This window comes from Podarcis bocagei (assembly GCF_964188305.1).
Source record: "Podarcis bocagei genome assembly, chromosome: 7".
In the NCBI taxonomy this organism is placed as follows: Eukaryota; Metazoa; Chordata; class Lepidosauria; order Squamata; family Lacertidae; genus Podarcis; species Podarcis bocagei.
Window position 1 is genome coordinate 81,894,494 of NC_138132.1, and position 26,615 is coordinate 81,921,108.

The following is a 26,615-nucleotide window of genomic DNA, read 5'->3' on the forward strand; positions in this document are numbered from 1 at the left end:
GAGGTAGGTTAGGCTGGAAGAGTCACTCAGTGAGCCTCATGGGCGAGTGGGGGATCTGAACCCTGGTCTCCCAGGTACTGGAAGTTCCAATGCTCTGCTACACCTCACTGCTCTGCCAACTGAGCCAGGACCCCCTCTACTACAGAGATCCCACAGAGATTTTCCCCAGCTCAGGCACACTTGGACTTGGGCTGTGACCATCAAGCCACCTTCCTACCTGGTGCCGGCTGAGCAGGATTCGAGCCAGGTGTTTGCCGACCTCAGACGAGCGGTGGAGGCACACTCCCCAGGGGTTATCAATCACGCTGGCCACCGTGAGCAGGGAGGCGGGTAATGCGAGCGCCGTGACGATGCCTGGGGGGTGGGGCAGGGGAGAGGAAACAGGACAGCTGGAAATCAGAAAGCTACATACAAATCTAATAGGATTTTTGCCAGAGTCTGCTGTCCCTGGTGAGGCCAGCATCTGCACCGATTCTAGTTCTAAGCCGCATTGAGGTTTTATTACAACCAAGCGGCATATAAACCTTTTGAAATGAAGAAAATAAAACAGATACAGTAATACTTCGGGTTACAGACGCTTCAGGTTGCCCAAACCCGGAAGTACTGGAACGGGTTACATCCGGGTTTCGGCGGTCACACCTGCGCAGAATCGCTAAATCGCGCTTTGCACATGCGCAGAAGCGCTGAATCACAACCCGTGCATGCGTAGATGCGGCGCAGCAGGTTGCGAACGCTGCGGGTTGTGAACATGCCTCCAGCCACTCTATACAGGTATGGGACAGCGTACAAATTTTAATAATAATAATAGTAATAATAATTTATTTATTTATACCCCGCCCATCTGGCTGGGTTTCCCAGCCACTCTATACAGGTATGGGACAGCGTACAAATTTTAATAATAATAATAATAATAATAATAATAATAATAATAATAATAATAATAGTAATAATAATTTATTTATTTATACCCCGCCCATCTGGCTGGGTTTCCCAGCCACTCTATACAGGTATGGGACAGCGTACAAATTTTAATAATAATAATAATAATAATAGGGACTAGGAACTTGGTTTTCTTTTTTAAAAAAGAAACGTTAAGTATATCTGGCTAGCCAAGAGTCATGGGATAATTGAGCGAGAGGGCTTCAAATTGAAGTAACAGGCGGAAGGTGGAACATAGAATAATTGTGGGAAAATAATCGCCCAGCGTGGATGACAGCCAACCACTTGCCTGATAAGACAGTGAATTTCAGCGCTTCCTGAGCCACGACGTTGACTAATCCATTCAGCAAAGTGTCAAGCGTGTTGCCCAGTTCCATCAGGTATTTGCTCTCCCAAGCTAAGCAATATTGTTCTTTGGACTGCAGCAGGCTGCTCCAGGGAGCCGTGAAACTCCCTAAAAGTAGGGAGAAAAAGTTGCAGACACGAAGAATTAATAAGACACAGATGGGAAGGGGGAGGTGCAGAATCCATGCAGAATATACACTTCCTGAAGCAGTAAGCGGGCTGAAAAATGCAGCTGCCTTTCAAATGTCATGCTCTCCTGAATTTTGCAATGCAGCTCTTTAACAAATATTGTGTATACACAGAAAGAAGTGTTATTAGGGAAACATGCACACAGAAATAGGAATCGGGGGGGGGCATACATAATGCATTATATTATTGGGAGGGGGGACCGGCTTGCAAAAATGAACATATTAGGCAAAACGTGTGTCTTAAAGAAGACTGCTCCCCAAAATGCAGGCAGATTCCGGTGCTCTTTAATAAATGCAAACTGACGCAGGAGTGGGATGTGCTGAAATCAAAGACTGGAAAGGTGAGAAACGAGGAGGAAGCAAAATGGGAAGATTCAGCCACCTTCTGATGCAAACAGGTGTTGCATTATCATGGTCGTGGATAAAATTTTATCTATTTATTTATTATTTAGAGTTTCAGTGCTCTGATCTTCAGTCCCAAAAGCTCCCAGAGCAGCTTAGGTAAAGGTAAAGGGGACCCCTGACCATTAGGTCCAGTCATGGCCGACTCTGGGGTTGCGGTGCTCATCTCGCTTTATTGGCCGAGGGAGCAGGCGTACAGCTTCTGGGTCATGTGGCCAGCATGACTAAGCCGCTTCTGGCGAACCAGAGCAGCGCACCGAAACAACATTTACCTTCCCGCCGGAGCGGTACCTATTTATCTACTTGCACTTTGAGGTGCTTTCGAACTGCTAGGTTGGCAGGAGCAGGGACCGAGCAATGGGAGCTCACCCCTGGTTCGCGAGATGAGTGCTGCAACCCCAGAGTCGGCCACGACTGGACCTAATGGTCAGGGGTCCCTTTACCTTTATTGAACCAGGTCTTGAAAGATCATGCCTGCGCTGTGCATATTAGTGCTGGGAGCAGATTCCTCCAAGGCAAAGGGCCAGCAACACTGAGTTGTAAAGTGCTGTTGGGCTCCTCTGCTAAACTTCAAAACCTCTGCAAGAGCACATTAACACGTTCACCCTTTCACCCAGGAGCTTCTCCCCACGGCTCATGGGACGCCGCTTGTTATTCAGAAAATAAACTGGTGTGAAAGGCAAATGGAAATAGACTGTAAAAAAAATATAACGTCTTTGTTTTATAGAGCAAACAGGTTTAATGAGAACAGCGTCCTTGCGAGACTTAAATAGGAAAGATTCCACACAAGCAGCAAAGCTAGGAACATTTGCTAAGACAAGAATCTACCCCAGGGGGGAGTGTGTAGGGATCAGAATGTAAGACAAACAGATTCGGGGGCTGCATGTTTTTTCAAATGAAATCAATCCCATCTGTGTACCCAGGAAAACCTCAAACCTGCCATTGCTACCGTGCCAATCTCACCCACAATTCTGCCCCCTGCCAGGCTTCTGCCCTGCTATTGGCCGTGCTGCTGTGATGTCATGGAATCTCCCCAAACGTTGCTGGTGGTGTTGGGGACACCCTCGATTTCTGAGATTCAGGCCGTTACAGATGTAGCCCAAGTGGTTGAGAGGGAGGCAGGAGCCAGAAGGTTTGGGGAGATCCCCAGTGTTCACAAAAGTAAATATTTTTAGGAGGGAAAAGGCTAAGTGTGTATGTGTGGACTGGGGGGACGGGACACCAAAGCAGCCCGACGGGGACTGAGCATGTTCAGTAAGCCGCAGAAGGTTGATTTGTTACAATGGTGGTGGTAAGCAAGAAAGCCAGAGGGGAAATGAACATGCTGAAAGAAGGGATGGCTGAATGCCAGGAATGCTGGACTGGGCGGCCCCACCACACGCTGCAACATTTTTGCTGCAGCGCTCCCCTTTTGCTTGCCTCTTCCTTACCGTATTTGCCAGTCGTGAGCCAGCCAGTGATGGCTATGGTGAGATGGAGCTGCCTCCCTTCCGTTAAGGGCAGGAACTCAAACTCTTCAATGGCCCCCACGCGCTTTTTCATCTTGTAACCTGAACGGGGGGGGGAAACAAGAGCCCCTCTTATAGATTGCCCTTTGTCCGCAGGACTCCAGGCCAAGCTGCATAAATGGACATCGGGCTCAACCAATAAGATCCGTTGCCTGTCAAACCAACCGCTCCCATCTTTACATTGCACAGCGACCAATGATTTAAGAGGCTAAGCTGCGGAAATAGCCAAACACATCTGAAATAAATAACAGCGAGGAAAAACATCACAGGGACCCAAAGACACGGCTTGGGTCACAGATTCACCGCTGCCTGTTGTATCTTATATTTGCACAGTGACTGTGGACATAAGATTTCTCTATTTATTTTAAGTGTGTAAGGCAGGTAGGAGAGGGACACGCTGTGGGTTACACCACAGAGCCTAGGACTTGCCGATCAGAAGGTCGGCGGTTCGAATCCCCATGACGAGGTGAGCTCCCGTTGCTCAGTCCCTGCTTCTGCCAACCTAGCAGTTCGAAAGCACGTCAAACTGCAAGTAGGTAAATAGGTACCGCTCCGGCGGGAAGGTAAACGGCGTTTCCATGCGCTACTCTGGTTCGCCAGAAGCGGCTTAGCCATGCTGGCCACATGACCCAGAAGCTGTATGCTGGCTCCCTCGGCCAATAAAGCGAGATGAGCGCCGCAACCCCAGAGTCGGGCACGACTGGACCTGATGGTCAGGGGTCCCTTTACCTTTACCTTTAAGGCATGTAGTGCCCCTAGGGGTGGGGATCAGGGGCTGGCTTGCCCTCCCCCCAATTTTTTTTAAGCAAGGAGCATGGCTTACTAACGTCAATTTTGCATGACCTACTTTTTTTTAAAATGAGACACACAGTTTTTATGTACTTTTTGTGTTTTTACATTGTAAACTGCCCTGTGAATCTCAGATGAAGGGCAGTATAATTTTTTAAAAATTTTTATTGGCATACGCTCAAATCTCCTAGGAACTTAGGAGTCTGGCTGCTGGCCAAAGGGAACTCACCAACTCCAGCATCCTGTTCTCGCAGTGGCCAACTGGTAGACTGTCCCTGGGCATGGAGTTTCTGCTAAGGTAAAGGTAAAGGGACCCCTGACCATTAGGTCCAGTCGTGACCGACTCTGGAGTTGCGGCGCTCATCTCGCTTTACTGGCCGAGGGTCATGTGGCCAGCATGACTAAGCCGCTTCTGGCGAACTAGAGCAGCGCACGGAAACGCCGTTTACCTTCCTGCCGGAGCAGTACCTATTTATCTACTTGCACTTTGACGTGCTTTCGAACTGCTAGGTTGGCAGGAGCAGGGACCGAGCAACAGGAGCTCACCCCGTCGCAGGGATTCGAACCGCCAACCTTCTGATCGGCAAGTCCTAGGCTCTGTGGTTTAACCCACAGCACCACCCGTGTCCCTTGGAGTTTCTGCTGTCACCCCCCAAAAGAAGAGCCCTGCTGGATCAAGCCAACATCCCATCTAGTCCAGCATCTTGTACTCACAGCAGCCAAACCAGATGCCCCAATGGGAAGCCCAGAATCAGGACTGGAGTGTAGCTGGCATTCAAAGGTCCCACCCACTTTGCCCCCCCCCCACTCTGAAGGTTGCCCAGAAAGGTTCCTTCACCCCTGTTTTACACTGCTTGGCAGCTGTACCAATATATGCTGGAAATGTAAAGAAAAAGAAGGTACCTTTTATCATATGTGGTGGAATTGCAATGTAACTAAAAAAAAATCTGGGAAATGATATTTAATGAAATGAAAAAAATGTTTAAAATAACCTTTCTTAAAAAAAAACCCAGAAGTTTTTTATTAGGAATTATAGGTACCGAGATTCCAAAAGACCAGAGGAAACTATTTATGTATAATGCAACGGCCGCTCGGGTGCTGCTAGACCAGAGATAGAACGAAGGGACAACCCCAATCAAAGAAGAATGGCAAATTAAGTTGATGGACTATGCCGAAATGGGAAGATCAGGAAGCAAGAAGACAGAAATTTTAAAAAGAATGAGAAATGTTCATCACATATACTGTATTTTTCGCTCTATAAAACACACTTTTTCCCCTTCAAAAATTAAGGGGAAATGTATGTGCGTCTTATGGAGTGAATGCAGGCTCCTTGGCTTCAGCGATAGCAACACGAAGCCTCCGAAGCGCAGAGGGAGAGCTCCCTCTGCACTCTAGAGGCTTCGCATTGCTTTCGCTGAAGCAGCCTGAAGCCCCCGGAAGCTTCAGGCAGCTATCCACAAGCCTTCGGAGCGCAGCAGGAGTTCTCACTGTGCTCCGCAGGCTTGCGGATAGCCCCCTGAAGCCTGGAGAGCGAGAGGAGTCGGTGCACACCGATCCCTCTTGCTCTCCAGGCTTTGCTTTGCTGGAGAGGCACTGCAGTTTTCCCTCTCTGCGCAGCGCCCCTTCAGCGAAGCAGGAGGAGAAATGGAAGGGGCTCCGTTTCTCCTCCCACTTCGCTGAAGGGGCACTGCGCAGAGAGGGGGAGAATTCCCCCCCCCTTGTTCTCCCCCTCCTATGGTCCGGTGCGTCCTATAGAGCGAAAAATATGGTATACAAAATCATTGTAAACAGGTCAAAACATTAGCACGATTTTAAACACACTTGTAACGTAACAAAATGTATAGATAACTTAGGAAGATGAAATGCTGTATTGTGTTGATATGCAGTTGAAAATAGAGTCAAAAGGACCCATGGAAGGAATAGGGGGAAGTCAGGAGATTCAGAGTAATCTCAATATGTGGATTTCGTATGGTGTTTTGGATGTATATTTTATTTTTTCTCTTTCCTTTCCTTTCTTTATTTTTTAAAAATCAAATAAAAATATTATAAAAATAAATAAATACACTGCTTGGCAGCAGCTCTCCAAAAATTCAGACAAGGTTCCCCCCACCCCCAGCCCTGCCGGAGATGCTGGAGATTGAATCCGGCCCCTTCTGCATGCAACACTCTCCACCTGAAATCTGGGAGAGCTGCTGCCGGTCAGTGTAGACAACACTGAACCAGATAGTTGCAGTTTGCACAACCCACTAAGGAAGGCAATAAAATTCAGTAAACAGTAACAGTTAATCAAACATTTGTGAAAAATCCAATTAAAACTTTTCAGTTTGATTAATTCAAACTTGATCCGGTGACAACCAGTTTTTGGAGCTCTGATAGTCATGGGCACTCAATTGCCTCCTAGTGCCCCCCGCCAGGTAATCCCACCACCCACACCACAGAGGTGGCTACTGCCCACTTAGGGAACCACTGGGTTAGGGTCCTAAAAGTACGTTTCCGAGCACAATTCAAAGTGTCGGTGGTGACCTTTAAAGTCCTAAACGGCCTCGGTCCAGTATACCTGAAGGAGCGTCTCCACCCCCATCGTCCAGCCCGGACACTGAGGTCCAGCGCCAAGGACCTTCTGGTGGTTCCCTCCCTGCGAGAAGCAAAGCTACAGGGAACCAGGCAGAGGGCCTTCTTGGTAGTGGCACTCACCCTGTGGAACACCCTCCCATCAGATGACAAAGAGATAAACAACTACCAGACTTTTAGAAGACATCTGAAGGCAGCCCTGTTTAGGGAAGCTTTTAATGGTTAAACAGACCACTATATTTTAATGTTTTGTTGGAAGCCGCCCAGGGTGGCTGGGGAAACCCAACCCAGATGGGCAGGGTATAAATAATAAATAATAATAATAATTATTATTATTATTATTACTAAACAGATAGGTGGACACACTGCCCCCTGCTTCCCCCTAGAGACCCAGCTGCATAGAAGAAGAGTTTGGTTTGCACCCAAGGAGCACCAAGGAGGTGGCTTACCTGTGAGTCCAGCTCCCGCAGCTCCAAAGAGCGACCCCATGACAGCCATCCCGGCCACCGAACCGAGGGCAGCGGCCCCAGCGCTGCCAATGATCGCCGTCGCTCCCGTTGCCACCAGGGGGGCAGCCAGGCCCCCCGTCAGACCTGAAAACAGAGGGATGCTGTTTCAACTCCTGGCAGAGGGTCAAGGGAAGGGAACCTCAGACCTGGGAGCAAAGTGCAGATCCCCAGGTTCGGTTGGCAGAGAGTGAGATTCTTTAGTCTCAGGGTCATGGGTTTGAGTCACACTTTGGGTAAAAGGGTCCTACACTGCAGGGGGGTTGGACCAGATGATTCTCGTGGTCCCTTCCAACTCTAAAATTTAGGATCCTATGATTCTCTGGCCCTTGGGAGTGTCTCATTCCCAGGCTGCACACCCTCTCTCCTAAACTGTTGAAGTCATTAATGCTGCAGACCAAAGCTCACAATTCGAAAAAAGAATTTCTACAAAACACAAAGAAACTTTTGTCCAAACTTTTGTTATTAGACTGGGAAACAAAAGACAAGCTTTTTATAGCCTCAATGACACACTGGGCAATAGATATAGGAGACAATATAGATTTTTAACCTCTGGGAAAACTCTGACTTGAAGTTTACAGCATGTTATTCTTTGAAGAAGAACCACTTGAAAATGATTTGCTGATGGTATTTAACTCCGAGTGGGCTTGCTAAGATGTATAAGACTGAATCAGATAAGTGTTGGTATGCAAAGAGTTTGAGGGAACATTCTTCATATGTGGTGGACTTGTAAAAGAGGGAAAGAGTATTGGGAAATGATCCATAATGAATTGAAAAAAGGTGTGATTTCATGTTGTAACCGCCCTGAAACCTGTGGGTATAGGCCAGGGCAATATACATATTTAATAAATAGTAACTCCATCGTAAAGGGACATGGGTGGCACTGTGGATTAAACCACAGAGCCTAGGACTCGCTGATCAGAAGGTCGGCGATTCAAATCCCCGCGACAGGGTGAGCTCCCGTTGCTCGGTCCCTGCTCCTGCCAACCTAGCAGTTCGAAAGCACGTCAAAGTTAACTTTACTAACTCCATCGTAACTCTGCCTTCTTTCAATGGGGGGGGGGGACCTTTGAACCAGGCATGCTGCTGAGCAACGGTTCCCATCATCCCTAACTGTTAGCCATGCTGGCCCAAAGGGGACTGGTTGGAGCTGGTGTCCATCAATATCTGGAGGGCCACAGGTTAACTAGACTGGGTCTGGAGAAGCAAGTGGGTCACAAGAAGGTTAGAAGCCAGCTGCCCCTAGCTGGCGTAGACAACAGATGGGGGCGCGGTGTCACTCACCTATTACTGTCCCCCCGCCAACAGTCGCCAAGCCGATCAACAGGTACCTCTTCAACCTCCTGTTTTTCTCTTTCTTCTTCCGCACAGCTGCTGCCGTCCTAGCGGTGGCAGAAGAGATGGGTGTGAGAGTCGCAACAGGACCTATACTTCGGAACTCCCTGCCTATTGATATCAGGCAGGCCCCTTCATTGAACTCTTTTTGGCACCTTTGCAAACTGGTCCCCTGCCTTCTTTTAAGAAAAGGGCTTTAATAGTGCTGCACTGCTTTTGCCCTCTGTATTTCAACACACTTGACTTTTTAAAATATTATTTCAATTCTATTAGAACTGGATTGCTTTTTAACTATTATCTATTATGTTGTTGTTGTTTTTCCCGGGATGCAGGTGGCACTGTGGGTTAAACCACAGAACCTAGGGCTTGCCGATCAGAAGGTCGGTGGTTCGAATCCCTGCAACGGGGTGAGCTCCCGTTGCTCGGTCCCTGCTCCTGCCAACCTAGCACTTCAAAAGCACGTCAAAGTGCAAGTAGATAAATAGGTACCGCTCTGGCGGGAAGGTAAACGGTGTTTCCGTGTGCTGCTCTGGTTTGCCAGAAGCGGCTTAATCATGCTGCCCACATACATGACCCGGAAGTTGTACGCCGGCTCCCTCGCCCAATAAAGCGAGATGAGCGCCACAACCCCAAAGTCGGCCACGACTGGACCTAATGGTCAGGGGTCCCTTTACCTTTGCCTTTACCTTTACTTCTGCTCCTGCCAACCTAGCAGTTCAAAGCATGTCAAAATGCAAGAAGATAAATAGGTACCGCTCCGGCGGGAAGATAAACGGCGTTTCCGTGCGCTGCTCTGGTTCGCCAGAAGCGGCTTAGTCATGCTGGCCACATGACCCGGAAGATGTACGCTGGCTCCCTTGGCCAGTAAAGCGAGATGAGCGCCGCAACCCCAGAGTCGGTCACAACTGGACCTAACGGTCAGGGGTCCCTTTACCTTTATTATGTATTTTTAGCAACCTGAGTTTTATCTGTGTGGCTTTAACGTGTGTAATCTGGGGTGAAAGATAGGGAATAATAATAATAATAATAATAATAATAATAATAATAATAATAATAATAATAATGCTTACTTTTTATGGCTGAAAACAGAACCAGAAATCATAATGGTAATAAAAGAACAGTACTGGCAACGCTTACCTTGAAAATCCTTCCTAGCGATTTGGCAGCTTGTGTAGTGAAAACAGAAGCTATTAAAATATGTACACAGGCAATTTCCCAGAAGACCAATAACAGCAGATTAAAAGTATTTGTTTAAGGGAACAACCCTGCACCTCTGGCTGGCAGCTGATTTTTCATAGGGACCAGACTTGCAATTGCGCAAGGTTTCAAGGACACCTGTGGCAAAGGGGTTCTTAAAGGACGTAAACGTTGTAGGTTGTTTGTTTTTTAATGGCTACTAGCCACAATGGCCAGGACGCGGGTGGCCCTGTGGGTTAAACCACAGAGCCTAGGACTTGCTGATCAGAAGGTCGGCGGTTCGAATCCCCGTGACGGGGTGAGCTCCCGTTGCTCGGTCCCTGCTCCTGCCAACCTAGCAGTTCGAAAGCACATCAAAGTGCAAGTAGATAAATAGGTACCGCTCTGGCGGGAAGGTAAACGGCGTTTCCGTGTGCTGCTCTGGTTCGCCAGAAGTAGCTTAGTCATGCTGGCCACATGACCCGGAAGCTGTACCCTCGGCCAATAAAGCGAGATGACCGCCGCAACCCCAGAGTCGTCCACGACTGGACCTAATGGTCAGGGGTCCCTTTACCTTTACCTTTTAGCCACAGTGGCCACGCTCTGCCTCTACACAGCTGGAGGCAGCAATGCTTCTGAATACTAGTTGCTGGAAGCCGCAGGAGGGGAGAGGGTTCTTGGGGCATGATCCCTACTTGTGGGCTTTCCAACTGGGGCATTTGCTTGGCCACTGGGAGAAGAGGATGCTGGACTAGATGGGCCACTGGCCTGATTCCTTGCAGGGCTCTTCATATTTTCTTAAAAAAGAACTCTCCTTCCTCAGAGGTCTTTAAGGAGAGGTTGGATAAAGAGAGATGTCATGGATGCTTTAGTTGAGATTCCTGCATTGCAGGGGTGGTTGTACTCTAACCCATGGGGTCCCTTCCAGCACTACGATTCTATGGTTCTATGAAAGCATCTAGAAGGGGAAGAAATGGAGGCAGTGAGAGATTTTACTTTCTTGGGCTCCATAATCACTGCAGTCACGAAATTAAAAGACGCCTGCTTCTTGGGAGAAAAGCGATGGCAAACCTAGACAGCATCTTAAAAAGCAGAGACATCACCTTGCCAACAAAGGTCCGTATAGTTAAAGCTATGGTTTCCCCAGTAGTGATGTATGGAAGTGAGAGCTGGACCATAAAGAAGGCTGATCGCCGAAGAATTGATGCTTTTGAATTATGGTGCTGGAGGTGACTCTTGAGAGTCCCATGGACTGCAAGAAGATCAAACCTATCCATTCTGAAGGAAATCAGCCCTGAGTGCTCACTGGAAGGACAGATCCTGAAGCTGAGGCTCCAATACTTTGGCCACCTCATGAGAAGAGAAGATTCCCTGGAAAAGACCCTGATGTTGGGAAAGATGGAGGGCACAAGGAGAAGGGGACGACAGAGGATGAGATGGTGGGACAGTGTTCTCAAAGCTACCAGCATGAATTTAACCAAACTGCGGGAGGCAGTGGAAGACAGAAGTGCCTGGCGTGCTCTGGTCCAGGGGGTCACGAAGAGTCGGACACGACTAAACAACTAAACAACAACAACAACATGAAAGCATTTCTGGGGAAACAGCCTTACTCAGATTCCTCCTCATCTTCCTCCTCTTTCAGGCACTCAAGCAGACGCTCCTCCGAAGCTTCCAGTTCTGCAGGGGGAATCCTCAGCAGCCAGGTGATGTGGGAGAGGAGCACCCTCGCTCGGGCGTCGTAGGTGCCTGGAAGGCAAGGAAAGAGCCAAAGGCCACCAAATGCGGCTAGTCAGTGTCTTTCCCCCACTTAAATTTCATTTATGCTTTTCAGATTTTTCACTAATTTTACAATCATTACAATATTTCAAAACTTGACTTCCTTCCCCCTCTTTCTGCGGTTCCTTAGATTTGTTTTTAATATCTTCTGCATATCCAAATTAACGTAATTTGCTCATTTATTATAAAACTTATAAAACTGCAGGTTATTACAATAAACCTGCCAAAGCTCTTATCTCTTTATGATTTATCTGTAAATATTCAATAAACCATTTCCATTCTTTTATTTTTAAAAAATTGTTATCTTGATTTCTTATTATTTCAGTAAGTTTCGCCATTTCTGCATATTCCGTAAGTTTTTGTATCCATTCTTCCTTTGCTGGGACTTCTGCTTCTTCCCACTTTGGGGCAAGTAGCATTCTTGCTGATGTAGTAGCATACATGAATAAATTTCTATACAGTTTAGGTAGTTCTGTCCCTATAATTTCCAAAAGAAAAGGTTCTGGTCTTTTTTTAAATAAAAGTTATTTTGAACACCTTTTTCCATTAATTGTATATAACGTTTTATGTGTTTAATATGCCTATATGTTCTGGCCGTTGTAGTAGCATACATGCGTAAGTTTCTATACAGTTTGGGTAGTTCTGTCCCTATAATTCCCATCACTCTCCGTTTGACAGGACGGCATGATGAAATTTCCCCAATGAACTGTTACCAGAATACCAAATCCCCCATACGTACACAGGTTTAGCCCACCCAGGCTTTTGTCTAAGGCAGTGGTAGGGAGCCTTTGGCCCCTGGGACAAACCAGGTCCTGTTTCTTCCTGGACATTTAAGCTAGGACCAAGAACCAGCAGAGAGCCAGTGATTTTTGGGCCACCACCCACTTGGTTCCATAAACTCATCCCCAATGCCCCCTACTCCATCCTTTTTTTAAAAAAAGCATTATTCAGAATAGCCGTTTTCACAAGCCACTAAGGAAGAAATTCAAAACAATAAGAATTCATTGCACATTGATTCAAATCCAATTGAAACTATTTAAGGCAGAGGGCCTACTCAGTAGCCACGCCCACCCTGTGGAACGCCCTCCCATCAGATGTCAAGAAAATAAACAACCGCCTGACTTTTAGAAGACATCTGAAGGCAGCCATGTATAGCGAAGTTTTTAATGTTCGATGTCTTATTGTGTTTTAATTTGCTGGAAGCCACCCAGAATGGCTGGGGTAACCCAGCCAATTGGGCGGCATATTAATGCTAATAATAATAGATTAATTCAGCAAAACTGATTAAATTGATGCCAAATACCCAAGGTCTGATAAGTCATTTACACCTCCAGTGCCCCCTTGCAGCTCCCTTGCCTCTTATTGTCTGGCGAGGTAATCCTTATTGCCCTCTACTTAATCCCCACTGTGGGAGCCATTGGTTTAGAGCACGCATAGGCAAACTCGGCCCTCCAGATGTTTTGGGACTACAACTCCCATCATCCCTAGCTAACAGGACCAGTGGCCAGGAATGATGGGAATTGTAGTCCCAAAACATCTGGAGGGCCGAGCTTGCCTATGCCTGGTTTAGAGTGTCGGACTAGGGCCTGGGAGAGACCAGGGTTCAAAACCCTCCCACCTGGCTATGAAGCTCACTGGGTAACCTTGGGCCTGTCACTGCCTTTCAGCTTAACCTACCTCACAGGGTTGTTGTGAGGATTGAGTGGGGGGGGGGGACCACGTACAGGGGTACCTCGGGTTACATACGCTTCAGGTTACATACGTTTCAGGTTACAGACTCCGCTAACCCAGAAATAGTACCCCAGGTTAAGAACTTTGCTTCAGGATGAGAATAGAAATTGTGCTCTGGCGGTGCAGCAGCAGCAGGAGGCCCCATTAGCTAAAGTGGTGCTTCAGGTTAAGTACAGTTTCAGGTTAAGAACGGAACTCCGGAATGAATTAAGTACCGTATTTTTCGCCCCATAAGACGCACCGGCCCATAAGACGCACCTAGATTTTAGGGGGGGAAATAAAGGAAAAAAAATTTATTTCCCCCCCAGGTGCGCTGCGCTAATCCAGAAGCTTGGGGCAAGCTGAGGTCAGTGCGCCCCAAGCTTCTGCGTGCCGGCAAGCAGTCCGCTGCCGCCCCAAGCCTCCCGCACCCGGCAGGAGGTCCCGCTGGGTGCGCAAGGCTTGGGGCGGCAGCGGACTGCTTGCGCGCACCTAGAAGCTTGGGGCGTGCTCAGCACGCCCCAAGCTTCTGCATGCCGGCAAGCAGTCCGCTGCCGCCCCAAGCCTCCCGCACCCGGCAGGAGGTCCCGCTGGGTGCGCAAGGCTTGGGGCGGCAGCGGACTGCTTGCGCGCACCGAGAAGCTTGGGGCGGGCTGAGCTCAGCCCGCCCCAAGCTTCTAGGTGCGCGCAAGCAGTCCGCTGCCGCCCCAAGCCTCGCGCACCCAGCGGGACCTCCTGCCCGGTGCGGGAGGCTTGGGGCGGCAGCGGACTGCTTGCGCGCACCGAGAAGCTTGGGGCCAGCTGAGCTCAGCCCGCCCCAAGCTTCTAGGTGCGCGCAAGCAGTCCGCTGCCGCCCCAAGCCTCGCGCACCCAGCGGGACCTCCTGCCGGGTGCGGGAGGCTTGGGGCGGCAGCGGACTGCTTGCGCGCACTGAGAAGCTTGGGGCCAGCTGAGCTCAGCCCGCCCCAAGCTTCTAGGTGCGCGCAAGCAGTCCGCTGCCGCCCCAAGCCTCGCGCACCCAGCGGGACCTCCTGCCGGGTGCGGGAGGCTTGGGGCGGCAGCGGACTGCTTGCGCGCACCGAGAAGCTTGGGGCCAGCTGAGCTCAGCTGGCCCCAAGCTTCTCGGTGCGCGCAAGCAGTCCGCTGCCGCCCCAAGCCTCGCGCACCCGGTGGGACCTCCTGCCGGGTGCGCGAGGCTTGCAGACACTCGCCCGAAGCAGGGGGAGCCCTCCAGAGGGCTCCCCGTGCTTCGGGCGACAGGCTGCCGCCCCAAGCCTCGCGCACCCGGTCGGACCTCCTGCCGGGCGCGCGAGGCTTGCAGGCATTCGCCCCATAAGACGCACCCCGATTTCCCCTTCATTTTTGGAGGGGAAAAAGTGCGTCTTATGGGGCGAAAAATACGGTACTTAACCCGATGTACCACTGTATTCCAGTCTGAGCTCCTTGGAGGAAAAGGTGGGATAGAAACGCAATAAACCACATGAAATCACACCACATTTCCATGAAATCATTTCCGTTTAACAGTTTTATATTTTTGATAACAACTCAGAGGAGAAAGAGGGTCCTCAAATCTCACTTACCGTCCTTGAGAGAGAAGGACACAAGATCCTAGAACAGAAGAGGGGGGGGGAAGAATAATGAGAACATATTAAAAAGGGAAGCCCTTTAAGTGCAGGTTTCTGAATATGCACAGAAGTCTCAATTTAAAATGTACTTGATCTTTGGCACTGAAGTGCCGCATAGTTAGCCATAACCCCTGCAACCAATAGCTAATCCCTTCTCTAAGAAAGTGGGGGTATGCAAAACAAAATGAAAAAAGAAGGTTGTGCGCAATTTTATTCTCGTTCAGGCTAGGCTAACTTAGGGTCGGCGGATGCTAAAGTCCTTCTTTGCAGAGTTAAAACTTGCTTCCATAGGGGGTGGTGATGGCCACCAATTTCCACGGTTTTAAAAGAGGACTGGAAGAGAAGGCCACTATCCACAATGGCAACATCCTGCCTCTGCATGCGAGTTGCTGAGAACCACATGTGCTATGTTCGGGTCCTGCTGTGGGGCTTCCTGTTGGGGCATCTGATTAGCCACTGTGAGAACAGGATGCTGGCCTGAACGGTTCATTGGCCTGATCCAACTTCCTTGGCATATTAGTGGATACCGAAAGGATCCACTGAAGGTGGAAAATCTGAAATCTGTGGTAGCTCAGGACAGAACAGCTGCTCAATGGTGCATGTGCTAGTTATCTCCAGCTTGGACCACTGCAATGCGCTCTACGTGGGGCTACCTTTGAAGGTGACTCAAAACTGCAATTAAGCCAGAATGCGGCAGCTAGACTGATGACTGGGAGCAGCCGCCAAGACCACATAACACCGGTCTTGAAAGACCTACATTGGCCCCCAGTACGTTTCCAAGGACAATTCAAAGTGTTGGTGCTGGCCTTTAAAGCCTCAGCCCAGTATACACTGAGGTCCAGCTCCGAGGGCCTTCTGGCAGTTCCCTCCCTGAGAGAAGTGAAGTTACAGGGAACCAGGCAGAGGGCCTTCTCGGTAGTGGCACCTGCCCTGTGGAACACCCTCCCATCAGATGTCAAGGAAATAAGCAAATATCTTACATTTAAAAGACACCTGATGGCAGCCCTGTTTAGGGAAGTTTTTAATGTTTAATGCTGTATTGTTTTTAATATTTGGTTGGTAGCCGCCCAGAGTAGCTGGGGAAACCCAGCCAGGTGGTCGGGGTATAAATAAATCACCATCATCATCATCATCATCAGAGGGGACCATTCAGAGTAGTTCAGAAACAAGCTAAGCAACCACTTGGCTTATGCATTGTTAGTCTTAAGTTATTTTGGGGAAAGGCCAGCTTTTTCTAACAAGAGGTCAGAAGCTACATTACTAAAAGTTCGCAGATGTCCATCTTGAATAAAAACAACTGTGTATAGCTGGAAAACTAAATATTTTTTCCTTCTCGCTTTCTCTCTCTTTAAAAAGCATAGCAACTTGTCTGCAGATTACTAAAGCGCAAGTAGGTGGAGGATCTGCACCAGAGATCCTTCTGGTTAAGTCTGGCTCAGCAGCAGCAAATTTTTGCCAAAGAATTATAACCTTTTCTTGACTTGTTCACAGTGGTGCTAAGCAGAGAATGTGGAGATGGAGATGGAGTCTAACCTGTTAGGATATCGTTCCGTTCCACCTTAAGAGGAACAGGCATGACTGTTGTGTGTCACATGCCTGTTTACTTCCCGCACAGGCTTGCTGGGAACTTCCATTTGTATATTGCTTTTTCTTTATCTGCTGTTTGCTTGGACACGAAGGGAAGCAGACATGTTTTCCCTTTGTTCCTGGATTATGCTGAATAAACGCCTGTAAATAATGCTTATACATGTCTCTGTCTGCCACTTTCGTTGTGTGAAGATTGATTCACTCTGCTGATAGAGCGTGCCAAGTCTCTAAAGGTATCTGAGGATTGTGTCGCTGATTGATGCTGTTCCAAGGGAGACCGGAGTTCGCCTGGCTGCCGGCCGGTGGCTGGAGCCAGCTGGGGGCCTGCCTGATGCCCCCGTCTCCCCGGCAGTATCCCAACAGAACCTACCTGTGTGATGATGCTGGGGTCGTCTTTCATGAGCGGCTCCTTCAAGAGGATCTGCGCAAAAGTCTCCGTCCCTTCGCCCCCCAGACCACCGACAAACGCCAACATAGCAGGCAGGACGGCATCTGAAAGCTGCAGCCATTCCACCAGGCTCTCCACGAAACCCGTCCTATACGGCCTTCAAAACAAACACAACAAAGAAGACAAAAACGGTAAGCAAGCAGGGCCAAGCAAAAAAGCAACTCTCCCCTCCTGCCCTTTCCAACAGCTGGTATTCAGAGGCAGGGCTGCCTCTGACTGCGGAGCAGAGCAAAAGCCATCCTAGCTAGCAACCATAGACATCTCGTCCTTCATTAATCTTCTTTTAAACCTTGTTTTCCCCTGCTCTGGAGGGTAGGACTCGAACCAAGGGCTTCAAGTTACAAGAAAGGAGATTCAGGAAGGACTTTCCAACAACAGGAGCTGTTTGTCAAGTGGAACGGACTCCCTCGGGAGATGGACCCTCCTTCCTTGGAGGTTTTTAAGCAGAGGTTGGACGGCCATCTGTCAGGGATCTTTCAGTCAAGGTTCCTGCACTGCAAGGATCCCTTCCAACTCTACAATCCTATGATTCTATGATTCATCCAAGCTGGTGGCCATCCTTGCCTCCTGTGGCAGGGAGTTCCACAGTTTAACTCTCTGCTGCGTGAGGAAGGGCTTTCTTTCATCGGTCCTGAATCTCCCTACACTGAGCTTCATTGGACACCCCCCCCCCCAGTTCTTGTCATACGAGAGAGAGGCAGAAAAGCTTCTCTCTATCCAGTGCTTCTGTGATGCCTATAATTTTACAAGCACACACACATATATGCCTATAATTTTACAAACACACACACACAGACATATATATATATGGTATGTTAAAAAACATATATATATATATATATATATATATATATATATATATATATGCAGGTTTTGGTGTCTTCGGGTGTCTTCCCGTGTAAGAGTTTAGACACCCGAAGACACCAAAACACCCGAAGACACCAAAACCTGCATTCCTGTACCCGTGAAAATCTACGAAAGCAAATATATATATATATATATATATATATATATATATATATATATATATATAAAATTATTAGTTTTTTAACATACCATTTTCAACAGTATCATTTTCAACAGTAATTAAACATACTTTTACAACTTATTCAATTTTTGACTTCCATCAGTTCTGTCTGAAAATTTCCCAATCTAATCTCTTAGAATACACTTCCTACTTTCCCTATTACATTTAAAACTCATAACCAATATCTCTATTCTTTATCTACTTTGTAACACTTCATATATTTCTCCTTACAAAACTTCTTGTAGTCCTACTAGCGTAATTTGTTGGTTACAATTGCTCTTCAAATAGTTCATATACTTCTTCCAATCTTCTGTAAATCTCTGGTCCCGAAGGTTTCGAATCCTTCCTGTCATTTTGTCCAATTCTGCATAGTCCATTAATTTTGTCTGCCATTCTTCTTTCATAATTTTACAAACTTCTATCATGTCGCCTTTTCCCCGCCTTTTCACTAAACTAGAAAGCCACAAGCGACTTTGAGGAAACAACCTTTCCTCAAAGGAGTTGCTCCATCTCCTCAATCATTTGAGTTCTCCTTCTCCGAAGCTCCTTCTCCCCTCATTATTTTCACAACCCTGCGAAAAAGGTTAGGTGCGGAGATAACAACGGCCTCAAGCTCACCTTGGGGAGCTTCCTGGCGGAGTGGGGATTCTCCCCAGCCTATGGCATGGGCAACCAATGCGGTGCCCTCCATTAAGTTGCAGACTACAACTCCCATCAGGGACGCGGGTGGCACTGTGGGTTAAACCACAGAGCCTAGAGCTTGCCGATCAGAAGGTTGGCGGTTCGAATCCCCGCTACGGGGTGAGCTCCCGTTGCTCGGTCCCTGCTCCTGCCAACCTAGCAGTTCGAAAGCGCATCAAAGTGCAAGTAGATAAATAGGTACCACTCCAGCGGAAAGGTAAACGGCGTTTCTGTGCGCTGCTCTGGTTCGCCAGAAGCGGCTTAGTCCTGCTGGCCACATGACCCGGAAGCTGTACGCTGGTTCCCTCGGCCAGTAAAGCAAGATGAGCGGCGCAACGCCAGAGTCGTCCGCGACTGGACCTAATGGTCAGGGGTCCCTTTACCCTACAACTCCCATCATCCCCCTCCATGCCGTCAGGAGGAATGAGGACAGAACAGAGCAGAACCTGCATTCTCTCCTTCGCTCGAGCGCCTACCTTTCCTCTTCCTCGGGAAACAATGATGCCAAAGAGACAGCGCAGAGGGCCGCATAGGCAAACTTCCCCGGATCACCCAGCTGCCGGCCCACGCATTCAGACACTTCCTCCTTCTCCAGCTGTGGCTGCGCCAATCTTCCCCAGGGCCTCCACCGCTGCTGGCGGTTGGCTGCCATTTTCACCAGCTGCTGCAAAAACCAGAGATATGTACAGGGAATAAACATGCAATAGAACACACACACACACACACACACACAAATATACAGTCGTACCTTGGTTCTCGAATGTAATCCATTCCAGAAGTCTGTTTGACTTCCAAAAACGTTCAAAAACCAAGGTGTGACTTCCGAATGGCTGCAGGAACTTCCTGCACTCAAGCAGAAACCACGTCAGACGTTCGCCTTCCAAAAAATGTTCAAAAACCAGAACACTTACTTCCGGGTTTTCGCGTTCAGGAGCCAAAATGTACAAGTACCAAGGTATTCAAGAACCAAGGTACGACTGCACAGTCATACCTTGGGTTACAGACGCTTCAGGTTGTGTTTTTTCGGGTTGCGGACCGCCAAAACCCGGATGTACCAGAACGGGTTACATCCGGGTTTTGAAGGCCGTGCATTTGCAGAAGCGCTAAATCACGCTTTGTACGTGCGCAGAAGCGCTGAATCGCAACCTGCGCATGAGCAGACCTGCCCCTGTGGGTTGCCGACGCTGCGGGTTGCAAACATGCATCCTGCACGGATCACATTAGCAACCCGAGCGTCCACTGTATCTAAAACTTTTCTCTATCTGTGCCATGGATATTAGGCAACCCTAATACATAGAGAGACCTCTACTGGGTCGATGCATTTGAGAAGTTGTGGGCCCCCCTTTATGAATGCTAATATTACTGGGATAAAGCTGCTGTCCATCTGTACATGAGATTCATTTTTCAGGGTCTTGCTGGTGGAACCGGAATCTGCCTCAACATAAACCCAACATGCTGTCTGCACTAGGTTGCAGAAGTCTCAAAAAGCGCCCCTGCCATGGGATTACAGAGCCTGTTTTGTACTACGTTGATTGCTTTAAAGCTGTCAATAAACTTTCTTCCATATAGCTGCAATGGAGAAAACTACGCATTGGTTGACATTTCGATAAGGACATTCCTTTATTACATGTATAGTGGGACTGTCAATTCCAAGACAGCCATCGTCACAAGGCCGGCAATTCTGACAATCAAATCACACTAATATTCTTTCTTTATGTGAAGACGACTTTTAATCTCATTGTTTTTCCTTTCATGACCTGGACTTTCTTACTTGATCCGGATGTAACTGTGCTTATTTTAGCTATTCGTTTTGTGTGTGTTCATTTCCATCTGTTGTCATAATTGTTCTGTTTTATATACATTATAAAATGAAATTTTAAAAACTCTTCACTACCTGCCCACAAAAAACCCCAATTTTCCTTTAAAAAAAAAAAAGACTTGTTCTAGGCCAGATCCTAGATCTCATAATTATAGTAGAGCAGATTTTGATTGAATGTTGGCAGAGGCTTCTTGATGGCTCAAGTATTTTGATGGAACCAGTAACTTTACAGTTTGTCTCAACCTTGGTGGCGGTCTCTGAGCAGAGCGGCCAGACAGATGTGGCACAGGTTCGTGATCCAATAAATGAAGACTGCAGTGATGTTGGCCCTCTCCCAATCTATGAATACCAGACAAGATGCTCAGCGGGGTCTTGGCTGACAAGGAAGCATGCAAGCAAAGCATTTTAAAACTGACAGCATGGAACCTACATAGCCCAGCTCAGTCTATCTTCTCCTCTTAACAGGGAGTAAGGTTGTTGTTGTTATTAAAGATTATTATTTCTTAGGAATTATACACCACACGGTTGCAAAAAAAAAAAAAGGTTTACAAAAACAATAAAACAATAACATTATCAGCAAGAAAAATAAAAAATAATTTAATACTTCCAAAAAGTTAAAGTAAGGTAAAAGGTAAAGGGACCCCTGACCATTAGGTCCAGTCGTGACCGACTCTCGGGTTGCGGCGCTCATCTCGCTTTATTGGCTGAGGAAGCCAGCGTACAGCTTCCGGGTCATGTGGCCAGCATGACAAAGCCGCTTCTGGCGAACCAGAGCAGTGCATGGAAACACTGTTTACCTTCCTACTGGAGTGGTACCTATTTATCTACTTGCACTTTGACGTGATTTCGAACTGCTAGGTTGGCAGGAGCTGGGACCAAGCAACGGGAGCTCACCCTGTCACGGGGATTCGAACTGCCGACCTGCTGATCGGCAAGTCCTAGGCTCTGTGGTTTAACCCACAGCGCCACCCGCGTCCCAAAAGCAACTGTAGGCTAAAAACTAGCATCAACTTTTTAAACATCTAAAACTCTGGAGAGCCGCTGCCAGCCAGTGTAGGCAGTACTGAGCTAGATGGACCAAAAGTCTGCTCAGTATAAGACGGCATCCTATGTCTTGAGAGAAGGGGCACAGAATAATGCAGAAGCTCCCAGGTTCCGTCTCCAGGTAAGGCTGGGAGAAACTCCTGCCTGAGAGTCTTGAGAGCTGCTACCAGTCAGTGGAGACCGTACTGTGCTATATGGACCGATGGTCTGAGTCTGCATAAGACATCTTCCTAAGTCCACTTCCACTGCCCAGGTATGCCTCCTTTTACAGACCAACCTTCCTGCTTCCTGGAGAGAGGCGACCTTGAGCATCCTGCAAGCTCCTATTTCGTTTATTTTCATTCTCCTCTTTTCTTTTTTAACGACCTCCCAGTTCTTGACATTAGCCTGAAGGACAGCTTGGCGTCCTGATAACGCAAACGTCGCCCACAGTAAAAATTAAAAGGTGTGCCGCAATCTCGCCTGTGTGTACACACACACACCCCTTTACGGCATCAAATCCAAACAGAGGGAGTGTTGTGCAAGGACTTGAGACTGACTTTAAGAACCTGCAAAACTCTGTTCCTCCCCTGCTCTACATTTCTCTCCTCCCATTGAAATATTTCCAGCGGTATCTGAATCCCAGCGGGTGCAGACAATGCTGAGATGGACCAATGGTCTAGCTCCTATGCTCCTACGAAATTTGGGGGCTAGGTTGCAGAGTTGCCCCGCTGCCTTTCAACCAAGCAAATTATAAACCCTTCGGCCTGTTCATCACATCACCGGAGGGAAATATGTGCGATATCAAGGAGCTTCCTTGCAGCTGCACTACCGATTACTAGGGACTAGTCGCATCATTTCGATTTTTTAATTTGGAGTTGCGGAAGAGGCAAACGCCAAGTGGTGGCAGGTGCCCATTGGGCAGATGGCAGGGAGGCCGGAGTTGGCGCCAGAGTCAATGGCAGGTAGAAGAAAAAAAATCTAGTTCTGTCCCCTTCCTCCAGGCGAACATTGTAAGGGCAATACTGAGATTAAGGGCCCTTTTAAAATCCTAAATAAAATTTTATTTATGTTAAGTGATGAATTAAGATGTTTAATTCCATAAGGTGAAGATCTAAGGATGTTAATGTTTAAGTTAAATTTCATAAAAATTGGGATTTGGAAAACCGTTAAAAGGACATGCAATGAAATTCAACCAAGGGGAAGCGAGGAAGTCACTTAACAAAGTCAATAACTGTAATTTTCAATAAGGCTATGATTTTTGTTTGTTTGTTTTGTGTTTGTTTGTTTGTTTGTTTATAATATTGTGAAAACTAATTAATTTTTTGAGGGGGGGGAGGAGATTAAGGGCCCTTTTAACCCCCAGGGAGCAGGCAAATAAAAATTCCCTGCCACTATTTAGCTGACCCTAGCAACACAGAAATAACATCGAAAGCTGCCTTATACAGAATACGAACATTGGTCCATCTAGCTCAGTACTGCCTACACTGACTGGCAGCAGCTCTCCAGGGTTTTAAGTAGGGAACATTAACAGACTACAGTGGTACCTTGGGTTAAGTACTTAATTCATTCCGGAGGTCCGTTCTTAACCTGAAACTGTTCTTAACCTGAAGCACCACTTTAGCTAATGGGGCCTCCTGCTGCTGCCGCCACGCCGTTGCCACCACGCGATTTCTGTTCTCATCCTGAAGCAAAGTTCTTAACCCAAGGTAATATTTCTGGGTTAGGGGAGTCTGTAACCTGAAGCATATGTAACCTGAAGCGTATGTAACCCGAGGTGCCACTGTACTGGGAGATGCTGCCCTACCAACTAAGCTACAGCCTTTCCTAGTTTGTCTTGGAGGGAGTTTTTTGATCACCTGCTTTTGAGGCACGAGGGAGGCTATGAGCAATTGTTGTTGTTGTTGTTTAGGCTGCTCATGTGATTTTGAATTTCTTTAGTGGGGGTGGGATCGGGGCCAGGAGGAAGAGAAGTGAAAGAGGAATGTAGCGATACTGCAAAAGGGGGAAGGAAATCATATAACCTCGTGAAAAATGTCCCATGGCTGCTCGTGATTAGCTGTAATAAATCTGTTCCCATCCTTTAAGGCAGGGGTGCCCAAACTTTTTTCAAAGAGGGCCAGATTTGATGAAGTGAACATGCATGAGGGCCGACCAAAGTTTTAACCCAACCTTTTTTTAGGATTTTACCCCAGGACGTATCCTGCCACAGGGGCCAGATTAAATCAGATTAGGCCCCCAAAACAGACTTTGGAAATGCCTGCTTTAAGATTAGCCTCTGGAACTCACTCCCACAGGAAGCAGGGGTGGGCACCAACTTGGAGCGCTTTGAAGGGTACTGGACAATTTCACGAACCAGAAGCCACCAGTGGCTACTAGCCGCAATGGCTATGCTCTGCCTCCACAGTCAGAGGCAGCAATGCTAATAATAATAATAATAATAATAATAATAATAATAATAATAATAATAATAATTTTTTTAATTTATACCCCACCCTTCCCAGTTCAAAAACCGGGCTCAGGGCAGCTAACAAATTTAAAACACTTTAAAACACTTAATTATAAAAGCAGCATAAAATACAGTATAAAAACATGAATAACAATAAAATTCAAAAGTCAATTAGATAATCCCCAGGGCTAGCTGGCTGAATTGGTCCTACTTGGGCCAGCGAGGAGGCCAGGGGAGAATTAGCTGTGGGGTCTCAGAGCGGGTGATCTTCATAAAAGGGAAGGGGGAGGGGAAAGAAGGGAAATAAAAGGCTGAGTTCAAATTAAAGGCCAGGCGGAATAGCTCTGTCTTACAGGCCCGACGGAAGGAGGTTAAATCCTGAAGGGCCCTAAATTCTGAACACCAGTTGCTGGAAACCACAGGATGGGAGGGAGCTCTTGCCCTGCTTGCAGGTTTCCCATAATGGGCATCTGGTTGGTCACCATGAGAACAAGATGGTGGATCAGATGGGCATTGGCCTGATCCAGCAGGATCTTCTTATGTCAGCGGAAACTGACAATGCTTTCCTTTCACCTTCAAACGATATGGAAAAGATACAGTGGGGTGAAGGTGCCTAGACATAAGAAGAAAAAGGGTTAAGCCGGGTCAGGATGGGATTGTGCCTGTGGCCCATTGCAAAGCGTGGACCAGAATCTAAGGCAGACCCTCCAAGCGCCCCTATTTTCCAGCACGTCCCTGATTTAGCGAAGCCGTACCAGTTTCTGATTTGATCCTGGAATGTCCCACTTTTCCTCAGGATGTCCCTATTTTCATTGGAGGAATGTTGGAGGGTATGAAGTTATCCGACCCCATAGCCGTCTGAAGGCAATCCTGTATAGAGAAGTTGTTTTTTAAAATATTTTTTAATGTTTTTATATGTGTTGGAAGCTGCCCAGTGTGTCGGGTATAAATAGTAAAATTATTATTTTCATCGAAGAACTGTTGGAGGATATGCTAAGGCAGGAAGAGTGGCTGGGGTAACCCAGCCAGATAGGTGCGGTATAAATAATAAAATTATTATTATTATTATTAAGATTGTCTTCTCTGGGGTGCAGCGGTGACGTTCAGAGTAGAGTGGGAGAAACTTACAATTCCCCAAAGGGCAGAACACATCTTAGCTGAAGTTCTAATTACAGGGCTTTAAAACTGTACGTGGGATTTCAGTTATATAGCAGGTAAAAAGGGGTTAGGGGGTGGGGGCTTCTGAGGAATTTATTCTTCATATGACAATAGCAGTGACTGAAAGCACGCTCCTATTTTCAGCGGTGAAAAGTGTGCCAATACCACCACCCCCCGCCCCCAGTCCATGAATCATCCTGTCCTATCCATGCCTTTGTTTTATTTTTTAAAAGATTTAAGAGGGGCATTGTGTCTGGAGCCATCCATCTGTCCATCATGTCCGCAGCAGAAAATGGAAGGGTGGAAACTGAAGGCTCTTTCTTGCCACAGACACCATATAGTGATCAATAGGGAGTAGTCACATCATATTGCTTTTGTTTGATATACAGTGGTACCTTGGGTTAAGTACTTAATTCGTTCCAGAGGTCCGTTCTTAACCTGAAACTGTTCTTAACCTGAAGCACCTCTTTAGCTAATGGGGCCTCCTGCTGCCGCCGGGCCGCCAAAGCACGATTTCTGTTCTCATCCTGAAGCAAAGTTCTTAACCTGAAGCACTATTTTTGGGTTAGTGGAGTCTGTAACCTGAAGCGTATGTAACCTGAAGCGTATTTAACCCAAGGTACCACTGTATATATCAATCAATCAATCTTTATTATGGTCCAGAGACCCAACAAATCGTTACAAAGCAATGCACAATTCATTCAGCCTACCTCCAGGTTAAACAAGCATTTTGTTCAAAAGATAGGAATCATTGGTTCTTGCAACCACTGATAAAAAAATTGCCACTGCTAATGTTCTAGCATTTGTCCGGTCTTCCAATAGAAACCTGACATAGTGAGCCTCTGATTTTCCCAGCAAAGGTACCAGCAAGGGTAATATCAGTTCAGCCCTGGCTTGCTCATATTTTGCACAGTGCAGCAAAATATGTTTTATGGAATCGATGTCTTGAGCACACGAGCAAAGTCTGTCCTGGTAGGGAACTCCTCTCAACCTGCCATCCAACACTGCAGAAGGAAAGACGTTTAGTCTGGCTTTGGTGAAAAGCCTTTGGTAGTTTGGTACTGTCAGGTTTTTAATGTAAGATGTTAACTTAAAGACATGCCCATATTGTACTCCTACTTCCAGCGGACTACGGACTGCGTGTGATCGAGATTGCAAGTCCCTGTGTGCATTAACCCATAATCTTTGCTTTAACATCTTTAGGGCGCCTTCATAACCCAGGTAATACAGTTGGGGGGGGGTGACAGATGATAGAAGTGGCTTTTCTAGCCATAGTTTTCTGCTATTTGCTGACAAACTCCTCATTGGTCAGGTGTTGGTGCAAACCCTTACCTTGATCAAACACTGAAATCCTGAGCCAATGTTTAATTAATATATATATATATATATATATATATATTGGCGGGGCATTGGAAAGAGAAGCTCACGGAGCAACCTGCTGACTTTTGGAGCCTCTTACTATTTATTTTTATTTTATTTATTTAAGGAATTGATATACCGCCCTATACCCAGGGATCTTAGGGCGGTCCGCAGAATAAAATCAAGATACAAAA

At 47.3% G+C, this 26,615-nt stretch overlaps 1 protein-coding gene across 2 annotated transcripts in view; it reads right to left on the reverse strand.

Moving 5' to 3' along the window:
* TMCO4 (transmembrane and coiled-coil domains 4) overlaps positions 1-26,615 on the reverse strand; it is a 44,370-nt gene that overhangs the window by 17,083 nt on the left and 672 nt on the right. The window contains exons 2-10 of one of the 2 annotated variants that reach the window (XM_081203075.1): positions 19,090-19,274; positions 16,828-17,002; positions 14,826-14,853; positions 11,370-11,505; positions 8,533-8,630; positions 7,192-7,335; positions 3,305-3,424; positions 1,229-1,393; positions 218-354 (exon numbers count right to left, since the gene is read on the reverse strand). In XM_081203075.1, coding sequence (XP_081059201.1) covers positions 218-354; positions 1,229-1,393; positions 3,305-3,424; positions 7,192-7,335; positions 8,533-8,630; positions 11,370-11,505; positions 14,826-14,853; positions 16,828-17,002; positions 19,090-19,265 — 1,179 coding nt within the window. In that variant the 5' untranslated portion in view covers positions 19,266-19,274. Of the gene's footprint in view, positions 1-217; positions 355-1,228; positions 1,394-3,304; positions 3,425-7,191; positions 7,336-8,532; positions 8,631-11,369; positions 11,506-14,825; positions 14,854-16,827; positions 17,003-19,089; positions 19,278-26,615 lie in introns of both variants that reach the window. The other variant, XM_081203074.1, reaches the window with a different exon arrangement.